Source organism: Rhinopithecus roxellana, chromosome 4, assembly GCF_007565055.1.
Source record: "Rhinopithecus roxellana isolate Shanxi Qingling chromosome 4, ASM756505v1, whole genome shotgun sequence".
Classification (NCBI taxonomy): Eukaryota; Metazoa; Chordata; class Mammalia; order Primates; family Cercopithecidae; genus Rhinopithecus; species Rhinopithecus roxellana.
In genome coordinates this window covers 22184234-22200576 of record NC_044552.1, presented here as the reverse complement: position 1 = coordinate 22200576, position 16343 = coordinate 22184234, and the positions used below count along the sequence as shown (strand labels likewise).

General features: G+C 42.0%; 1 protein-coding gene across 4 annotated transcripts; it reads left to right on the top strand.

The window, feature by feature from the left end:
• The first annotated feature begins 1311 nt into the window (after positions 1–1311).
• ZNF311 (zinc finger protein 311) lies at positions 1312–12515 on the top strand. Of its 4 annotated transcripts, none has more exons than XM_010377259.2 (8): positions 1312–1356; positions 1688–1937; positions 2784–2903; positions 3255–3336; positions 7142–7233; positions 7576–7702; positions 8341–8445; positions 10910–12515. In XM_010377259.2, exons 3-8 carry the CDS (start codon positions 2895–2897, stop codon positions 12493–12495), a joined length of 2001 nt encoding a protein of 666 aa, XP_010375561.1. In that variant the 5' UTR covers positions 1312–1356; positions 1688–1937; positions 2784–2894; the 3' UTR covers positions 12496–12515. The 4 variants fall into 4 exon arrangements, with proteins under 4 accessions (XP_010375561.1, XP_030784956.1, XP_010375563.1 ...); XM_030929096.1 differs by having other exon boundaries at positions 2784–2988; positions 7552–7702; XM_010377261.2 differs by lacking the exon at positions 3255–3336 and having other exon boundaries at positions 2784–2955; positions 7228–7233.
• Positions 12516–16343: the final 3828 nt, after the last annotated feature.

The window sequence follows — 16343 nt, the reverse complement described above, 5'->3', positions numbered from 1 at the left end:
TATCACGTATTAAACCCATTGGTCAATCTTAGCATCAAAAACATTATATGCTCCCTGATGTATGGCAAAAAGTATATAGCACCACCTAAGGATTCTTACCAACAAAGTTAAACCTAACTAACTGTAATCAAACCTTTAGAGGTAACATCAAGTTTTACAGGACATATAAGGCTAGAGAAACTAATAAAATGGGGACACAAATAGACAAAGCCAGCATGTAGAACATTTAGGACAATGTCCCAATGTGTTCAATTAGTTGACTATATGAGGGGCAGGGGAAGAGAAGGATGGAAGGAGGAACTAATTCAGATGTGAATTTTTAAAGAATTAAGACACATGCCCAAATTAAACATATGGACTTTAGATCTTGAATGAAAAAGAAAACAAATGTAAGAAGCATATGTATATATTTAGGGAAATATAATATGGACTTGGTATTAGATGATAACCAGGAATTAGTTTGTTAAATGGGATAATAGTATTGTGATTCTGTAGGAAAATATCCTTTCTAAAAGAAATGCATAATGAAGTTGAAAGTAACATATTTGGGGTTTGCTTTAAAACGTTTCAGCAATAAAAAAAATGGAGATGTGGCCGGACGCGGTGGCTCAAGCCTGTAATCCCAGCACTTTGGGAGGCCGAGACGGGCGGATCACGAGGTCAGGAAATCGAGACCATCCTGGCTAACACGGTGAAACCCCGTCTCTACTAAAAAAAATACAAAAAGACTACCCGGGCGAGGTGGCGGGCGCCTGTAGTCCCAGCTACTCGGGAGGCTGAGGCAGGAGAATGGCGTAAACCCGGGAGGCGGAGCTTGCAGTGAGCTGAGATCCGGCCACTGCACTCCAGCCCGGGCGACAGAGCGAGACCCAGTCTCAAAAAAAAAAAAAAAAAAAAGGAGATGGATGAAACAAGTGTGGCAGAATTTTATGTATTTTTAAATGTAAATGATGGGTATATGCGGGTTAATTATACTTTTCTTTCGACTTCTGCATAGGCTTAATCTTTGCTTTTGAAAAAAATTCAATTATTTGTCTTCTTAGTTAATATTTAAAAGTAACTTTTTCATATATTTGTCACAAAACTTCTGTCCATTCCTATCTAGAGGTTCCTCTACATGGGAAAAATGGGGCAAAAGTGCAACATTTCTGCACCCCCTTTGCACCCGCCATAAACGCACGAGAACTCCTAGAAGGCTGAGCCGCGACGAGAAGGGCGGAGAGTTTGAGGGAACGCCTAGACCAGAGAGTTGATGCCTTTCCTAGAAAATCACCGGAAATGATAATTGGCGGACTAGGAAGTGGAGCTTCTGTATAGTTCTGTTTCTCATTTCTTGGGGAGAGTATCTGCGGGAAGGTCTGTGCTTTCGGCCGGCGTGGGTCGGGATTTGCAGATGAGAGGAGTCTGGCGCCGCCGCCCCCCTCACCTAAATACCCGGGCCCCTGGGGTTGCAGGCAGGGGCGGGGCTTTGGGGCCAGATTTGAGGAGGGGGGTCTACTGCAGTTTCCTCCCTCGAAGCCATTCCCCAAAATGAGCTTGTCCCGCCTGTCTGCCCTACCTCCTCCCCTCCTCTTGTTCCCAGGGGCCCCTGACCCATTCTGGTTTTTTGTTTGTTCGTTTTTGTTTTTCTGAGACGGAGTTTTGCTCTTGTCACCCCCTGACCCATTCTTTTTATTCTTCTCTACAGCACCCATTCATATATTCATTCAGTCAGCTAATTTTTAATCCAGCACATACTATTGCAAGCGCTGTTTTAGGCATTGAGAATACAACAGTGAACAAGAGGACAAAAATTCCTGCCCTCACGGAGCCTAAAAGCCTACATTTTAGCGAGGGTAGAACGACCATAAACAGTGTATATATTAATAAGCAACTTATGCACCATATTGGAAAGTGATAAAGCGCTATAGAGAAAAGAAGAATTCATGTAAAGCAAGGTAAGGCACGTCAGGATTGGAAGGAGGGGATAAGTTGCAATCTTAAATAAGGTATTTAGAGTAGACCTCCTTGGGAAGATGACATATAAGAAAACACTTGAAGGAGGCAAGATTATTAGCCGTGGAGATCGCTTGAGGTGAAGGGAGCAGCCAATGGAAAGGCCCTAAGATGGAAGAGAAGGAAGGTCGGTGTGGCTGAAGAAAATTGAGGGAGTGGGAGAAGAGTAGAACGTGTTGAGAATCACATCCTGTAGACTTGTGTGCCACTCTTAAGACTTCAGCTTTTATTTTGAGTGAGCAGGAAAGGAAGTTAGAAGTAGTGGGCACATTCAATAGGGCCTTGTATACCTCTGTAAGAACTTCAGCTTTTATTCTAAGTAAGGTTGAGCCACTGGAGAGTTTTCAGCAGAAAGATTAAATGATCCAACTCAAGTTGTAAACGGACCACTCGGACTGCTCTATTAAGAAAGACAGGAGGAAGGCAAGGATTGAAGAAAGGAGACCAGTTAGAAGGCTACCACAGTAATGGAAAGGAGGGGAGACAGCAGGTGACGGTGGCTCAGAAAAAGGTGGTAGCAATAGAGATTGTATTCTAGATGTGTTCACATTTTCAGTTTGTCTTCCTGCCTCAGGTTCTCAGTGACTCCCTGTTTTTTTCTGTGGTCACATTCCTCTTTTCCCTTCACCAAATATGCAAGGAAACAAGAAGTGAGATCACAGCTGGTTTAGTGTTGCTAATGAAACCCAAATCCAGGGCAGTGTTTGACACATTAAGCCAAACAGCAGCTGCCCTGTGGGTCAGAAGGGCCCTTTGGCTGGCACCACCAAAATATGTGTTCTCCAAAGGAGGCTGGCATCAACTGGAGCCACTTCACAGCTTGTTTGAGAACTGGATCTGACCAGTAGGAAGAAACCAGGACAGCAGTGGAAGACTGTTAAAGAAACCTGGGTAAAAAGATGCAGAAGGTAAGAAGAGGAGGGTCTGTGATACGTCACAAGGAGGAAGAAGGAGAAGTGAGTCCAAGAAAGAAGGAAAGCAATGTGAGTGGTGGTGTGTCTGACTCTAGATACTGTTGGAGGTATCTCCTCCTCGATACTGTTTTTCCTGCTTGACTTGGTGATCATTAAAGCTTTGTAGTTGTAGATGCCATTTCTAATTTTCATAAGATATTAGGAACTGAGTCCATTATTTTCTTCCCTCTTTTGGTATTTCTGGGAGACAATTTCCATGGATAGACCTGTATGGTTGCTTGCATCTTCCTATGTGTTTTTCTCACCTTCATAACTTCCCTGAATTCATTCTATGCCTTGCAATAGGTTGTGCTGTCAGATGAGAGTTCAGGACCACCAAGCCAGCTGCTTTGGACCCCCCAGGATACCCAGCTCCCTCAGGAAAGAGGTGAGGTACACAGGAGATTGTGGCAGGAGTCATGGCAGCTGAGAAGGGAGTAAGGACACAGAGTGGGTGGAAAATGCCACACTGGGGCCCAAAAATCTGTTCATTAATGAGCATTTATAGAAAGTCTTATTTCGTTTCTATACTAGGCTTGGATCAATATCTTAGAGGAACTAAATATTCAGTTTTTGTCTGTATCTTAAATTTCAAAAAAAATCAATTTATAAAAGATTCTATAAAGCAATTTATCAGAGAGACTCAGTGCAGTCATTTACTATTTGTATAACTTGAGATATATGGTAAATATTCGCATATAATATTTTACACTTGTAAAACTTGTGGTATAATTCAGTAATTCCTACCCAAGCATAATTTTGCCAACATATAAAATTTGAATATATACAATTTTATTTCTGCAGACCTTTTTGGAGCCCTGATACTTTTAAATGATGTGTAGATATCTCCGAAATATAAAATAAAGCAGTGACAAAAGAGGAAGCAAAAGTTTTCCCATTGAAGCCTTGTGCTCTTTGGTGGCTTATGTGAGGAGGAAAAGTGGTTAAGATTTGTATAAAAGCTGATGGTGGGCCAGGCGCGGTGACTCATGCCTGTAATCCTAGCACTTTGGGAGGCCTGGGTGGGTGGATCACTTGAGGTCAGGAGTTCATGACCAGCCTAGCCAATATGATGAAACCCCATCTCTACTAAAAATACAAAAATTAGCCAGGCGTGGTGGCATGCATCTGTAACCCCAGTTACTCAGGAGGCTGAGGCAGAAGAATCACTTGAACCCAGGAGGCAGAGGTTGCAGTGAGCTCAGATCATGCCACTACACCCAAGCCTGGGCAACAGAGTGAGACTCTGTCTCAAAAAAAAAAAAAAAAAAAAAATGCTGTTGGAGGTGCAACCTAGGAGATGGTATACAGCAATTCAGGAGTCATAAAATCAGACCCAGAAAGGCACAGACTTTTGGACAGAGGAGTAGCACATTCAAAAGTAAGCTTTTTAGTATATGTTACCTGCAAAAAATAAAAATAAAATGTGTTTCTAGATATATTGTTGAAACATCCAGAGGAGGAATCCTGAAATTCTGCTGTACAAGGGATCACAAATGAGAATTAATAATATGGAACATAACTTTTTTATAAATTTAGAAATAGAAAATAATAGCTATTGCTAAACTCGGATGCACGAGTCTCCCAGTCCTTTTTTTCTCAAAAGATCTTGAGGCCGGGCGCGGTGGCTCAAGCCTGTAATCCCAGCACTTTGGGAGGCCGAGACGGGTGGATCGTGAGGTCAGGAGATCGAGACCAACCTAGCTAACACGGCGAAACCCCGTCTCTACTAAAAAATACAAAAAACTAGCCGGGCGAGTTGGCGGGCGCCTGTAGTCCCAGCTACTTGGGAGGCTGAGGCAGGAGAATGGTGTAAACCCGAGAGGCGGAGCTTGCAGTGAGCTGAGATCCGGCCACTGCACTCCAGCCTGGGCGACAGCGCGAGACTCCGTCTCAAAAAAAAAAAAAAAAAAAAAAAAAAAAAAAAAAAAAAAAAAAAAAAAAAAAGATCTTGAAATCTGCTGTGGTAGATTTTCAGGATCAGAAATTCTATAGCCACCTATCATATAATACAATACAAATGTATTAATCTCATCCCACAAAATATCTGTATAGTGCTCTAACAAAAAGTTTTATGTTGTTTTTTCATGTAGCCTGTTTCCTAAATTCACTTTTAAGAGGAATAACTAACCTTTCAATTTCTAAAGCTAAAGCTAAAAAATAAAGCTTATGAATCACTATGAGTGACAGCCTTTCCCAGTTGTGAAGAAGATACGGTAAAAACCAGCAGGGACGTATATGGAGGAGAATGAGTTACATAGGGGTATGCTTTTGTCAGAGTTTCTCCAAGGGTACATTTAAGACATGTGCATTTCATTATATGCAAATTTTACCTCAAAAAAGAACGTAAACAAATATTGAACTTCCAGTTAATGATATATATGTTAAAGTGTTTAGGGGTAAAGTGTACTGATGCTTTCGACATACTTTGAAATTATTCAAAAAATAAAATACATTAATGAACAGGTAGAGGAATAGATAAATGGATAAGTATGTGATAAAGCAAATACCGCAGAACGTAAATTCTGGAATGTAAGTGATTGGTATATGGATATTTACTATATAATTTTTTCAATTTTTCTATGTACTTGAAAATATTCATAATAAAATAATGGTTGAAAACATCCAATTGAGAGCTTTAAGTGTATTAATGTTATAAGGAAAATAACTGTTATGTAACATTAACAAGGCACAAACATGTGTCTTCTGTGAGTTGTGTGCCATCCAGGTGAGTTTAGACTTTTTGAGACAGTTATAAAGGAACTCGGAGCTTTTAAAGTGAGACAGAGAAAAAACTGTATGGAACCACCACGACTGAGATGCAGCCTTGGTCTTGGTCAAAAGTTGTAAGTAGCTGAAACTAAAGAAGAGTCTTCTTGGGCAATTTCAGTGAAAAGAAATCAGCTTGGTTCTAAAATCGGGTTTTGGTAGAAATGAAATGATAGTCTCGAAGGTCTAAAGCCAAAGGGTGATCCTAAAATCTTACCAATGGATTACTTTGACCCTGCTGGTGTCTTAATAGCAGAAAGCAATTATTCAGATTTGGACTTGGGGATGTGTTGATAAACTATCAAGAAAAATAAGGCACCTTAAACATTGAAGCTACAGAAAGATTGAGCTGCCCTGCAAGGAATAAAGTCAGGCCCTATTAATTAGTAATATGAATCTACTTCTCAGCCGGGCATGGCGGCTCACGCCTGTAATCCCAGCACTCTGGGAGGCCAAGGTGGGCAGATCATGAAGGCAGCAGATTGAGACCATCCTGGCTAACACGGTGAAACCCCGTCTCTACTAAAAATACAAAAAATTAGCGAGGAGTGGTAGTGGGTGCCTGTAGTCCCAGCTACTTGGGAGGCTGAGGCAGGAGAATGGCGTGAAGCCAGGAGGTGGAGCTTGCAGGGAGGCGAGATGGTGCCACTGCACTCCAGCCTGGGCGACAGAGTAAGACGAAGTCTCAAAAAAAAAATAAATAAATAAAAACTACTTCTCACCCAATCATATGGATTATACCTGAACACTTGGACATTCTTAATAAAGTTTATTTTGCATTTTAAAATGCTGTGTGTGCTATACTATATTGATGTAGGGAAGATAGCTTGGTACTAGGGAATTAGTAGGAAAGAGGTGCAAAATCGGGAAGAATGGTCCTTCTCTAATAAGTGTAAGGAAAAAAATTTGTAACAAACTACTGGAGGTAGACCAGCCATTAAGTTACCAGAAGAAGTAAGCATCTCTGGATGCTTTTGTTCAACACATACGCACACACACACACACTCTTTCACTCTCCTTCTACCCCAAGTATTTTGGAAGAAATGACTTTAGTATTCAAATACAGGAAGAAGGGTTATTCAAAACCAGGGAGTAAGTGATTTGGGCCTTTTTACCAGATGTTTGGTGAGGGGGAAAGTTTATTCCAGGGCAGAGAGCACAGGAAAACATAGTAGGTGAGAGAGGAGGAGAGTGCACTTCCAAGAGCTGTCTTGGCTGCTGTGCCAGGGCCTGATGCCCAACACTGGAAGATGCCCAACACTGGAAGCTGAGACTAGAAAAATAATGAAGAGGAAGGAAACTGTAAGGCAGTAGCCTAAAACCCTAGGTTAGAGCTGCAGAAGCTTCTACATTTGAGGAAGAGAAGATGAATGCAGGAGTAATACTGTGCTAAATTGACTCTTGGCTTACTTATCTTCCCTCAGCTCTATTACCTGCTCAGTATCCTGCCTTCACTAAAGATGGAAGCCAAGGAAACCTGCTACAAGCAGATATCACACTGATGAGCCAGGCCCAAGTGAGCTGAGGCCCTTTTCCTCCTCTTTGAAAATACATCACTACCTCCAAAATATGGCCTTATTTTCACTGCGTTCTCTGGCTGTGCAACTCCTAAATCAAGGTTCTCCCTCTCATAAGGAACATTTTGTTGCATGATAAACCACTTGTGGGTTGTTTTCTCTTTCATTATTTTTTGCTATCAAAACCCCATGCTCCCTTTCATCTCATTTATAAATATCCAACAAAAGAGAAGAGCCTTTCACATCTATAAACCTCCTTCTTGCAAATTCCTTTCTTCTGCCTCTGTTTCCTGAGGAAACTATGGTGTTTTCTCCAGGATAACAGAAGCATATTATTTCAGGAGTCAGTGACATTCGAGGATGTAGCTGTGAACTTCACTAACAGGGAGTGGCAGAGTCTGACCTACGCTCAAAGGCATCTCTATAAGCATGTGATGTTGGAAAATTATAGGAACATGGTATCACTTGGTAAGGACCTTCCCTGCACTTGACTTAATGCTTTCTACCTTCTTTTTTATTATTTAATTGCTTTATTTATTGATGTATATGAGGTCTCATATTGAAAGTCAGAGTCCCTATTCTTTATCATCAGGATCTTGCCCAAAAATTAAGAGTTTTGAGTTGCCTCTGTTACATAGCAAGATAATTTTTGGCTAACCTAGCTGCTGTTTTTTGATTTGGAATGAGAGTCTGCCTGAGTGAAAAGGAGACACTTAGCTTCTGTTTTCCCTGGGTTCTTGCTTCCTCAAGCCTCTCATTTTTTTATGAGGTGTTCTGTATTCCACTCCTAGTCATGAACTGCCTTCTAGGTGCCTGAAACTGATAGTCTTCCTATACAGATTCCCATTCTCCTAAACAAAAACAAAATAAAATAAAAGACAGGAAAGCATGCCCAAATGACTGTTTCCCAGAACCTTCTCTTTCCTTCTGAGTGTGACTTTTCCGAGAAAGTCCCCAAACATGTTCTTTTACATGTTACTAGACCCCTGAAAACCCCTTTTCTCTAAATTAACATTTATTTCCTGTTTCCATATGCAAACAGAAGGATCAGGGCTAAGCATTAAGTTATATGTTACTCTACACACTTATTTCTTCTCTGCAACCAGGATTTCCATTTCCTAAACCTCCTTTAATCTCTCATCTGGAGCGAGGAGTAGAGCCCTGTGTGCAGGATCCACAGGACAAGGAGTCCCTAAGCTGCTCCTACCCAGGTGAGTAATAGAGAAACTTTCAGTTCCCTTTGATTTTCATGTGACATGATGGTTATGGAACATTCTCGGTGGATCGTCCAGCCCAAAGGGCCCAGAAAGGAAACCCATTTAGGAAACTTAAGGAAAAGAAAATTGAAACAATGACAAACTATTTGGGCAGTTATTCTGTCATTATCTAATTGGTTCTTTGCAACCTATCTAATAAATTTTTGCAATTTGGCCTTCAAAACAAACTCAGAGGCTGGGCACGGTGGCTTACGCCTGTAATCCCAGCACTTTGGGAGGCCGAGATGGGCAGATCACCTGAGGTCAGGAGTTTGAGACCAGCCTGGCCAATATGGTGAAACCCCATCTCTACTGAAAATACAAAAATTAGCTGGATGTGGTGGTGCGTGCTGGGTGTAATCCCAGCTACTTGGGGGGTCTGAGGCAGGAGAATCATTTGAACCTAGGAGACAGAGCCGAGATCACACCACTGCACTCCAACCCGGGGGCACAGAGTGAGACTCCACCTCAAAAGAAAAAAAGCGCAGAATATTTATCACCCTTCTGTGTATCAGTTACTCCAGTACTCATAAATTGAGACAGGTGAGAGGCATTCTACGCAGAAGGAATAACGTGTGAGAAAGCACTGAGGAATAAAAGAATATGAACTGTGAATTGTTCGGTATGAGTAGAGCAAGGGACTTAGAATAGCTTTGGGGAAGTTCATAAGTAGTAGAAAGGGGCAAGATCATGATATGATGTCTGTTTTTTGGGAGTTTTCTCCAGGAATTTAAACTGCAAAACTTGAACTTATAATAACAGCTAATATTGATTAAAGTACTTCAGTGTGGCGTGTGCTTTACAAACATTAACTCATTTAATTATCATAGGTAGCCTAGAGCTCATTTTATAGATAAAGCAACTGAGGCAAAGGAGAAGTGAAGGCGTCCTCCCAAGTTCACACAGGTATTAAGAGTTATTAAGTGTCATACTAGGATTTGAACCTAGGCAGTCTCACTCTAGAGCCAGGACTCTTGACATATGCTTTACGTTCTTCCTGTCTGGTTAACTGTGGAGTGCCATAGAAGTATTTTAAGCTAAAAAGTGACATGATTAGACTTGATTTTCAGAAAGAATAATCTGGAAGCAGTGTAGAGGATGGATTAGAAGGGATTCAGGCTAAAGGATGTTTGAGGGATATAGCAATTAGTGAGTGAGAATGCCCTGGCAGTGGAAATAAAGAGGAAGAGATAGAGTTCAGAGATAATATTAACAAGATGTATTTGGAGTCTTTGGTTGCCAGCAATAGAAATTAACCCAAGCTAGCTTAAGCAGAAAAACACGAATTTATTTATTATTCAGGATGTGTCATGGGACCTAAGGGCAGGTATGTGTCAGGACCTAGAAGAGACTCGAAACCATCAGGGCCCTCTTTCCAACTGTATTCCCTGCATCTTTGTGAGTCAGCTTCATTCTTCTTTCTAGGCAAATTGACCTCTCTGCTTCTCGGACCAGATGGCAGAACATTCCCTCGTCTGTACCAAATACCATCCCACTACCACTAGTTCTCAAATTTAAGTGCTAAAGACTGAGCTACTCTTAGAGCTGGCCTTACCTGCCTTCAGATCACAATTCTAAAGTCCAGGATGAGAGAATCTGGCCTGGTTTGGGTCAGGTATTGTGCAGATCTAATCTGTCCCAACCAGATGTGCTGAGTCACATAACAGAAATATGACTCTCCAGGGCCCACCCTTGGGAGGAAAGCAGACAGTTCCTTGAAAAGGGACTGCATCAGCATTTCAACACCTCCTCTGTAACTCTCTTCACAGGTAGAATTTGTAAAATGTTAGCTGGGTAAATATGAGGGAGACAGAATTGAAGATTATTTCGTTTTGTGGCTTACATGACTAGGTATATAGAGTTTATACTCACTAAACTAAGAGACTATAGAGGAGGAGTAGGTTTTTAAGGATTTTTTATAAAGTGTGCTGAGTTTAAAATATTTCAGGGCCGGGTGCGGTGACACACACCTGTAATGCCAGCACTTTGGGAGGCCGAGGCAGGTGGATCACAAGGTCAGGAGTTCGAGACCAGCCTGGCCAATGTAGTGAAACCCCGTCTCTACTAAAAATACAGAAATCAGCCGGGCATGGTGGCAGGCGCCTGTAATCCCAGCTACTCGGGAGGCTGAGGCAGGAGAATCACTTGAATCTGGGAGGCAGAGGTTGCAGTGAGCTGAGATTGCACCATTGTACTCCAGCCTGGCCGGCAGAGAGACTCAATCTCAAAAAAAAATAAAAATAAAAAATAAAATATCTCAATACTTTTCATCATTTCAGCCTGTTCTGACTTTCGGCCACAACGTTAGTAATTTTTCCAGCATGGAAAAGTTATTTACTCTTCAAACAGCTTAACATTGCTTCACCCCTCCCATCTCACTTATTTTCTTTCCTCTGACATTTGTATTTTCTTGTTAAAGTGTCAACTGATAAGATGTGGCCTGAAAATGAAAAGGCAAGTTCACAACAACAGATTTTTGAAAATGAAGAAGCCTACTGGATGAAATCTAACAGTCTCCTAAAAGTTGATTCCCGGGATCCTGAGGTTAGAGAAGTTTGTGTTCAGGAAGTCAAATTAGAGAATCAATGGAAAACACCTATAAGGGAGAAACTGAGAGAAAAGAAAGAAGGCTCTGAGGAAGTAACCTGCAAAAAAAGAAAGAACCAGAAGGTGCTTAGAAAAAACCTGAATCCAAACTCAAAATACAGTCGGTGTAATAGAGTTCTTACAGCACAGAAACTCCATGAATGTGCCAGGTGTGGCAAAAACTTCAGTTGGCACTCAGATCTAATTCTCCATGAGCAGATTCATTCTGCTGAGAAACCCCATGTGTGTGATGAGTGTGGGAAAGCATTCAAGACCAGAAATCAGCTTTCTGTGCACCAGATAATCCACACAGGGGAGAAACCTTTTAACTGCACCCAGTGTGGGAAGGCTTTCAACAGTAGATCAGCTCTTTGCCGACATAAAAAAACCCACAGTGGGGAGAAGCCTCACGAGTGCAGGGACTGTGGAAAGGCCTTCAAGACCAGGAACCGTCTGTGTATGCATCAGCTCATCCACACTGGAGAGAAGCCTTACGAATGTAACTGCTGTGGGAAGGCCTTCCAGTTTAAGCATTCCCTTACCATCCATGGCAGAACCCACACTGGAGAGAAGCCATATGAATGTGAGGAGTGCGGGAAGGCCTTCAGCGGGAGTTCAGACCTCACCAAACACATAAGAATCCACACTGGCGAACGACCTTATGAGTGCAGCGAGTGTGGAAGGGCCTTCAGTCGGAGCTCAGACCTAAGCAAGCACAAACGAATTCATATTAGGGAGAAACACTATGGGTGCCCCCAGTGTGGAAAAGACTTCAGCATCAAGGCAGAACTCACCAAACACAGAAGGATCCACACTGAAGAGAAACGTTACAGGTGTGAGGAGTGTGGGAAAGCCTTTCATCATAACTGTAAGCGCCGGGCTCATGAACGAGAGCACACCGGGGAGAAGCCCTATCAGTGCGGAGATTGTGGGAAAACCTTCCAAGATCGGCACTGCCTTACGGTCCATCAGAGAATCCACACTGGAGAGAAACCTTACAAATGTTTAGAGTGTGGGAAAGCTTTCAGTGGGAAGTCAAACTTGACCAATCACCAAAGAATTCACACTGGAGAGAAGCGTCACAAATGTGAGGTATGCGGAATGGCCTTCCATCATAGTTCAGTCCTGAGGCAACACAAAAGAATCCACACTGGTGAGAAGCCATACACCTGCAGTGAGTGTGGCATGTCCTTCCGTCAGGGCTCAGCTCTGATTGGACATAAGCGAGTTCATACTGGAGAGAAACCTTATGAATGTGAGGAGTGTGGAAAAGCTTTTAGAGTGAGCTCAAATCTTACTGGACATAAGAAAAGAAAACATCAAGTATGGAGAACCCATGAACTTGATGGGAGTAGGAAATCCCTCTCTCCAGTAACTGTTTCTCAGACCTCAGCAGTCAGTATTTTGACCAGTGCCTGAGTATAACAATTCTGGTGTTACTTTATGTTTTTCCTACCTCGTAGACTGGTCCTTCTATCGCCTATATTAGTTATTCCTGATTTCCTGACCCTTAATTGTGAGATTCCCCAAAGATATTGTCCTTTACCTTCTTATTCAGTATTTTTTCAGTGAGCACATTTACTTCCAAGAGTTTATCAATCACTTCCTAATAATAATAAACACTTATTAGTGCTTGCTGTGTCGTAGGCACTGTTCTAAGGGATTTACACATTTATACTTTTTAAATCCATACAACATCCCTATGAGATCAGGAATTTGAGGCACAGAAAGATGAACAAACTTGCCCAGGATCACATAAGTAGTAAATTCTGTGCTCAGGCTTTCCTAGGCAATTCCCATATGCGTGCACCACATCCTTCAGACATGAAGTTATACCTCAGTTCAGCACAAAACAGTTTTTAATTTATAAACACCAATCATTGTTAGCAATTTTTTTAACATAAAGCTAGAATGGTACTTCTCCATATTGTATCAGGATTGCTGAGATTCAAAGTGAAAAGGGAGGCAGGGAGAGAACAGGTTTAGAAATCACAGATAAGGGCCGGGTGCGGTGGTTCACGCCTGTAATCTCAGCACTTTGGGAGGCTGAGGAGGGAGGATCACGAGGTCAGGAATTCAAGACCAGCCTGGCCAATATGGTGAAGCCCTGTCTCTACTAAAAATACAAAAATTAGCCAGATGTGGTGGTGCACACCTGTAGTGCCAGCTACTCGGGAGGCTGAGGCAGGAGAATCGCTGGAACCCAGGAGGCGGAGGTTGCAATGAGCCAAGATCATGTCACTGCACTCCAGCCTGGGCAACAGAGCGAGACTCCATCTCAAAAAAAAAAAAGAAAGAAATTACTAGCCTGACCTCCAGAAGTCTTTTGATGTTTACTAAACACATAAAATGAACATTTGAGAGCGTATTTTTTTTATTAAATTTTAGACTTTTACCTGGTGAAAAAGATACGTCTTGAAAATTTTGAAGGACTACTTTATGAGCAGTGGGTTAATCTTGTTCTGCAACTATCCCAGAATAGAATTACGGTCCACAAGTAGAAGCTACAGGACATCTGTACATTTAGAAGATACTCAACTGGAACAGATTCTGCCCTAAGGTAATAAGTTTGGTAAGAATAATGCTAAAGAAATTCAAAGGTCAGGTTCATAGTTGAATGATAAAACATGTTGCTTGAAACCCTAAGTTATCTGTAGTTCTAATTCTGAAGAGTTACCAAACAAGAGTTAGTCTAACTTATAATTTACATACAAAAATCACCAGGTAAACTCACTTTTTAAAATCTAATTACATTCTACATGCAAACACAGAATTTTTACCGGGAACATTGATATTATGAGATTATTTCTACTTTACCTTCACAAAAGAAATAGAGAATGCCCATTTCATTTAAGTTTAAGAAAGATGATAAGATACTTCTTGGTAAGGATTGTAGCTTGACTACGTGTATCTGGTATTGCTCACCCCTGAGAACTACACTAATGCTACAGTAAAACCATTCATAATCAGGAAGAATGACAGAAGAAACAACAACAAATTTTGGAAACTGAAAAATGGATAAGTAGTAATGACATTGAATCTAAGAAAGCCAAATTTTAGCCTGAAGGGGGCAAGTAAAGGACAAATCTGACCAGGCATAGTGGTTTACATGTGTAATCCCAGCACTTTGGGTGGCCAAGATGGGAGGATCACTTGAGATCAGCAATTTGAGACCAGCCTGGCCAACACGGTGAAACCCTGTCTCTCTATTAAAAATACAAAAATTAGCTGGGCTTGGTGGCGCGTGCCTGTAGTCCCAGCTACTGGGGAGGGAGAGGGGGAGGTGGCAGTTAGCCAAGATCACACCACTGCACTCCAGTCTCTGGGCAACAGTGAGACTCCTTCTAAAAAAAAAAGACAAATCTATTTTACATCATAGAATCTTAAACGACTCAAGAAATGGTGGCACCATATACACCTGGAAATGAGGATGAACGGACTAAAATGAGGAGAGTCTGTCAAAGGCTATTTAAGAAGCAAGCAGAGTCCTAGGTCCTCAAGCCCAAAGAAGATTGGAGGTTTATTTTCTGAAGAAGGTTAAACAAAGGATATGTGGGTTAGACACACTCGAGGACAGGAATTCCATTTGGGAAAAGGAGCATTCTGAATGCCAATGCCTCCAGCCTACTTTCCTTGTCTCCCAGAAAGGTGAGGGTCTGGCTATCACCTCCCAGACAAAAGACAGTTTTCAGTGAGAAATCCAACCAGAATAGACCTGAAGATACATCAGGAGTTTCTCAGCAAGTGGCCTAGCCAGATAACCTGTAGTGAACATAAGCAAGTCATAGTCGTGCTGTCAGAGCTTCCCATAGGTTTTATAGTCCTCTTCTATTAAAAAAATAAAGTTTGTTGGCCAGGCACAGTGGCTCACACCTGTAATCCCAGCACTTTGGGAGGCTGAGGCAGGCGGATCATCTGAGGTCAGGCGTTCAAGACCATTAGCCAGGCATGGTGGCTCTTGCCTGTAATCCCACCTACTTGGGAGGGTGAAGCAGGAGAATCGCTTGAACCCAGGAGGCAGAGGTTGCAGTGAGCCGAGATCGTGCCATTGCACTCCAGCCTGGGCAATAAGAGCGAAACTCTGTCTCAAAAAAATAAATAAATAAAAAACAAATTTTATTATAGAACATTTCAAATCCACGCAAAAGCAAAGGCAACAGAAAAATGAACTCCACGTACACATCATTCAGCTTCAACAATTATTACATCAGGGTTAATCTTGTTTCATCTGTATCCCCACCCATTCCCTCTGCTTAAGATTATTTTCAAGCAAATGACAGAAATTGTGTTTCATCCATAAGTATTTAATTGTCTATAGGAGATAATGACTGTTTAAAAAAACTAATAATATGGGCCAGGCGCGGTGGCTCACGCCTGTAATCCCAGCACTTTTGGGAGGCCAAGGCGGACGGATTGCCTGAGGTCAGGAGTTCGAGACCAGCCTGGCCAACATAGTGAAACCCCATCTCTACTGAAAATACAAAAATTAGCCAGGCGTGGTGGCAGGTCCCTGTAATCCCAGCTACTCGGGAGGCTGAGGCAGGAGAATTGCTTGAACCCGGGAGGCAGAGGTTGCAGTGAGCCAAGATCACACCACTGCACTCCAGCCTGGGCGACAGAGTGAGACTCCATCTCAAAATAAATAAATAAATAAATAAACAAACTAATAATAGAGCCAGGGGCACGACGGCCTATGCTGTAGTCCCAGCTATTTAAGAGGCTGAAGTGAGAAGACTCCTTGAGCCCTGAAGTTTGAGGTTAGCCTGGGCAATATTGCAAGACCGCATCTCTAAAACACAAACCAAAAATATAAATAAACTAACACTAGTACAGTTATCATACCTAAACAAAATCATCTACTTGGCAACATCATCAAAGATTCATTTGGTGTTCAAATATTTCTCTAATGCCATTTTTTTCTTAACATTTGAGAAGAAACAGGCCTGGCACCATGGCTCACACCTGTAAGCCCAGTACTTTGGGAGGCCAAGGCAAGAGAATCACTTGGGCTCAGGAGTTCAAGACCAGCCTGGGCAACATAGCAAGACCCTGTCTCTACAAAATATTCAAAAATTAGTCAGGCATGGTGGTGCACGACTGTGGTCCCAGCTACTCAGGAGAGGAGATTGGGAGGTCAAAGCTGCAGTGAGCCATGATCATGCCACCACACTCCAGCCTGGGTGACAGAATGAGACCCTGTCTCAGAAGAAAAAAAAAAAGTATTCAAATAAGGTCAATACATTGTGATTAGTTCGTACGTGTCTTAA

Bases quoted from the DNA above. Each gene is read 5' to 3' on its own strand.
- ZNF311 (XM_010377259.2), top strand. The intron at 7,234-7,575 runs GTGAGCTGAGGC...ATATTATTTCAG, and splicing joins CACTGATGAGCCAGGCCCAA to GAGTCAGTGACATTCGAGGA. The intron at 7,703-8,340 runs GTAAGGACCTTC...CTCTGCAACCAG, and splicing joins TAGGAACATGGTATCACTTG to GATTTCCATTTCCTAAACCT.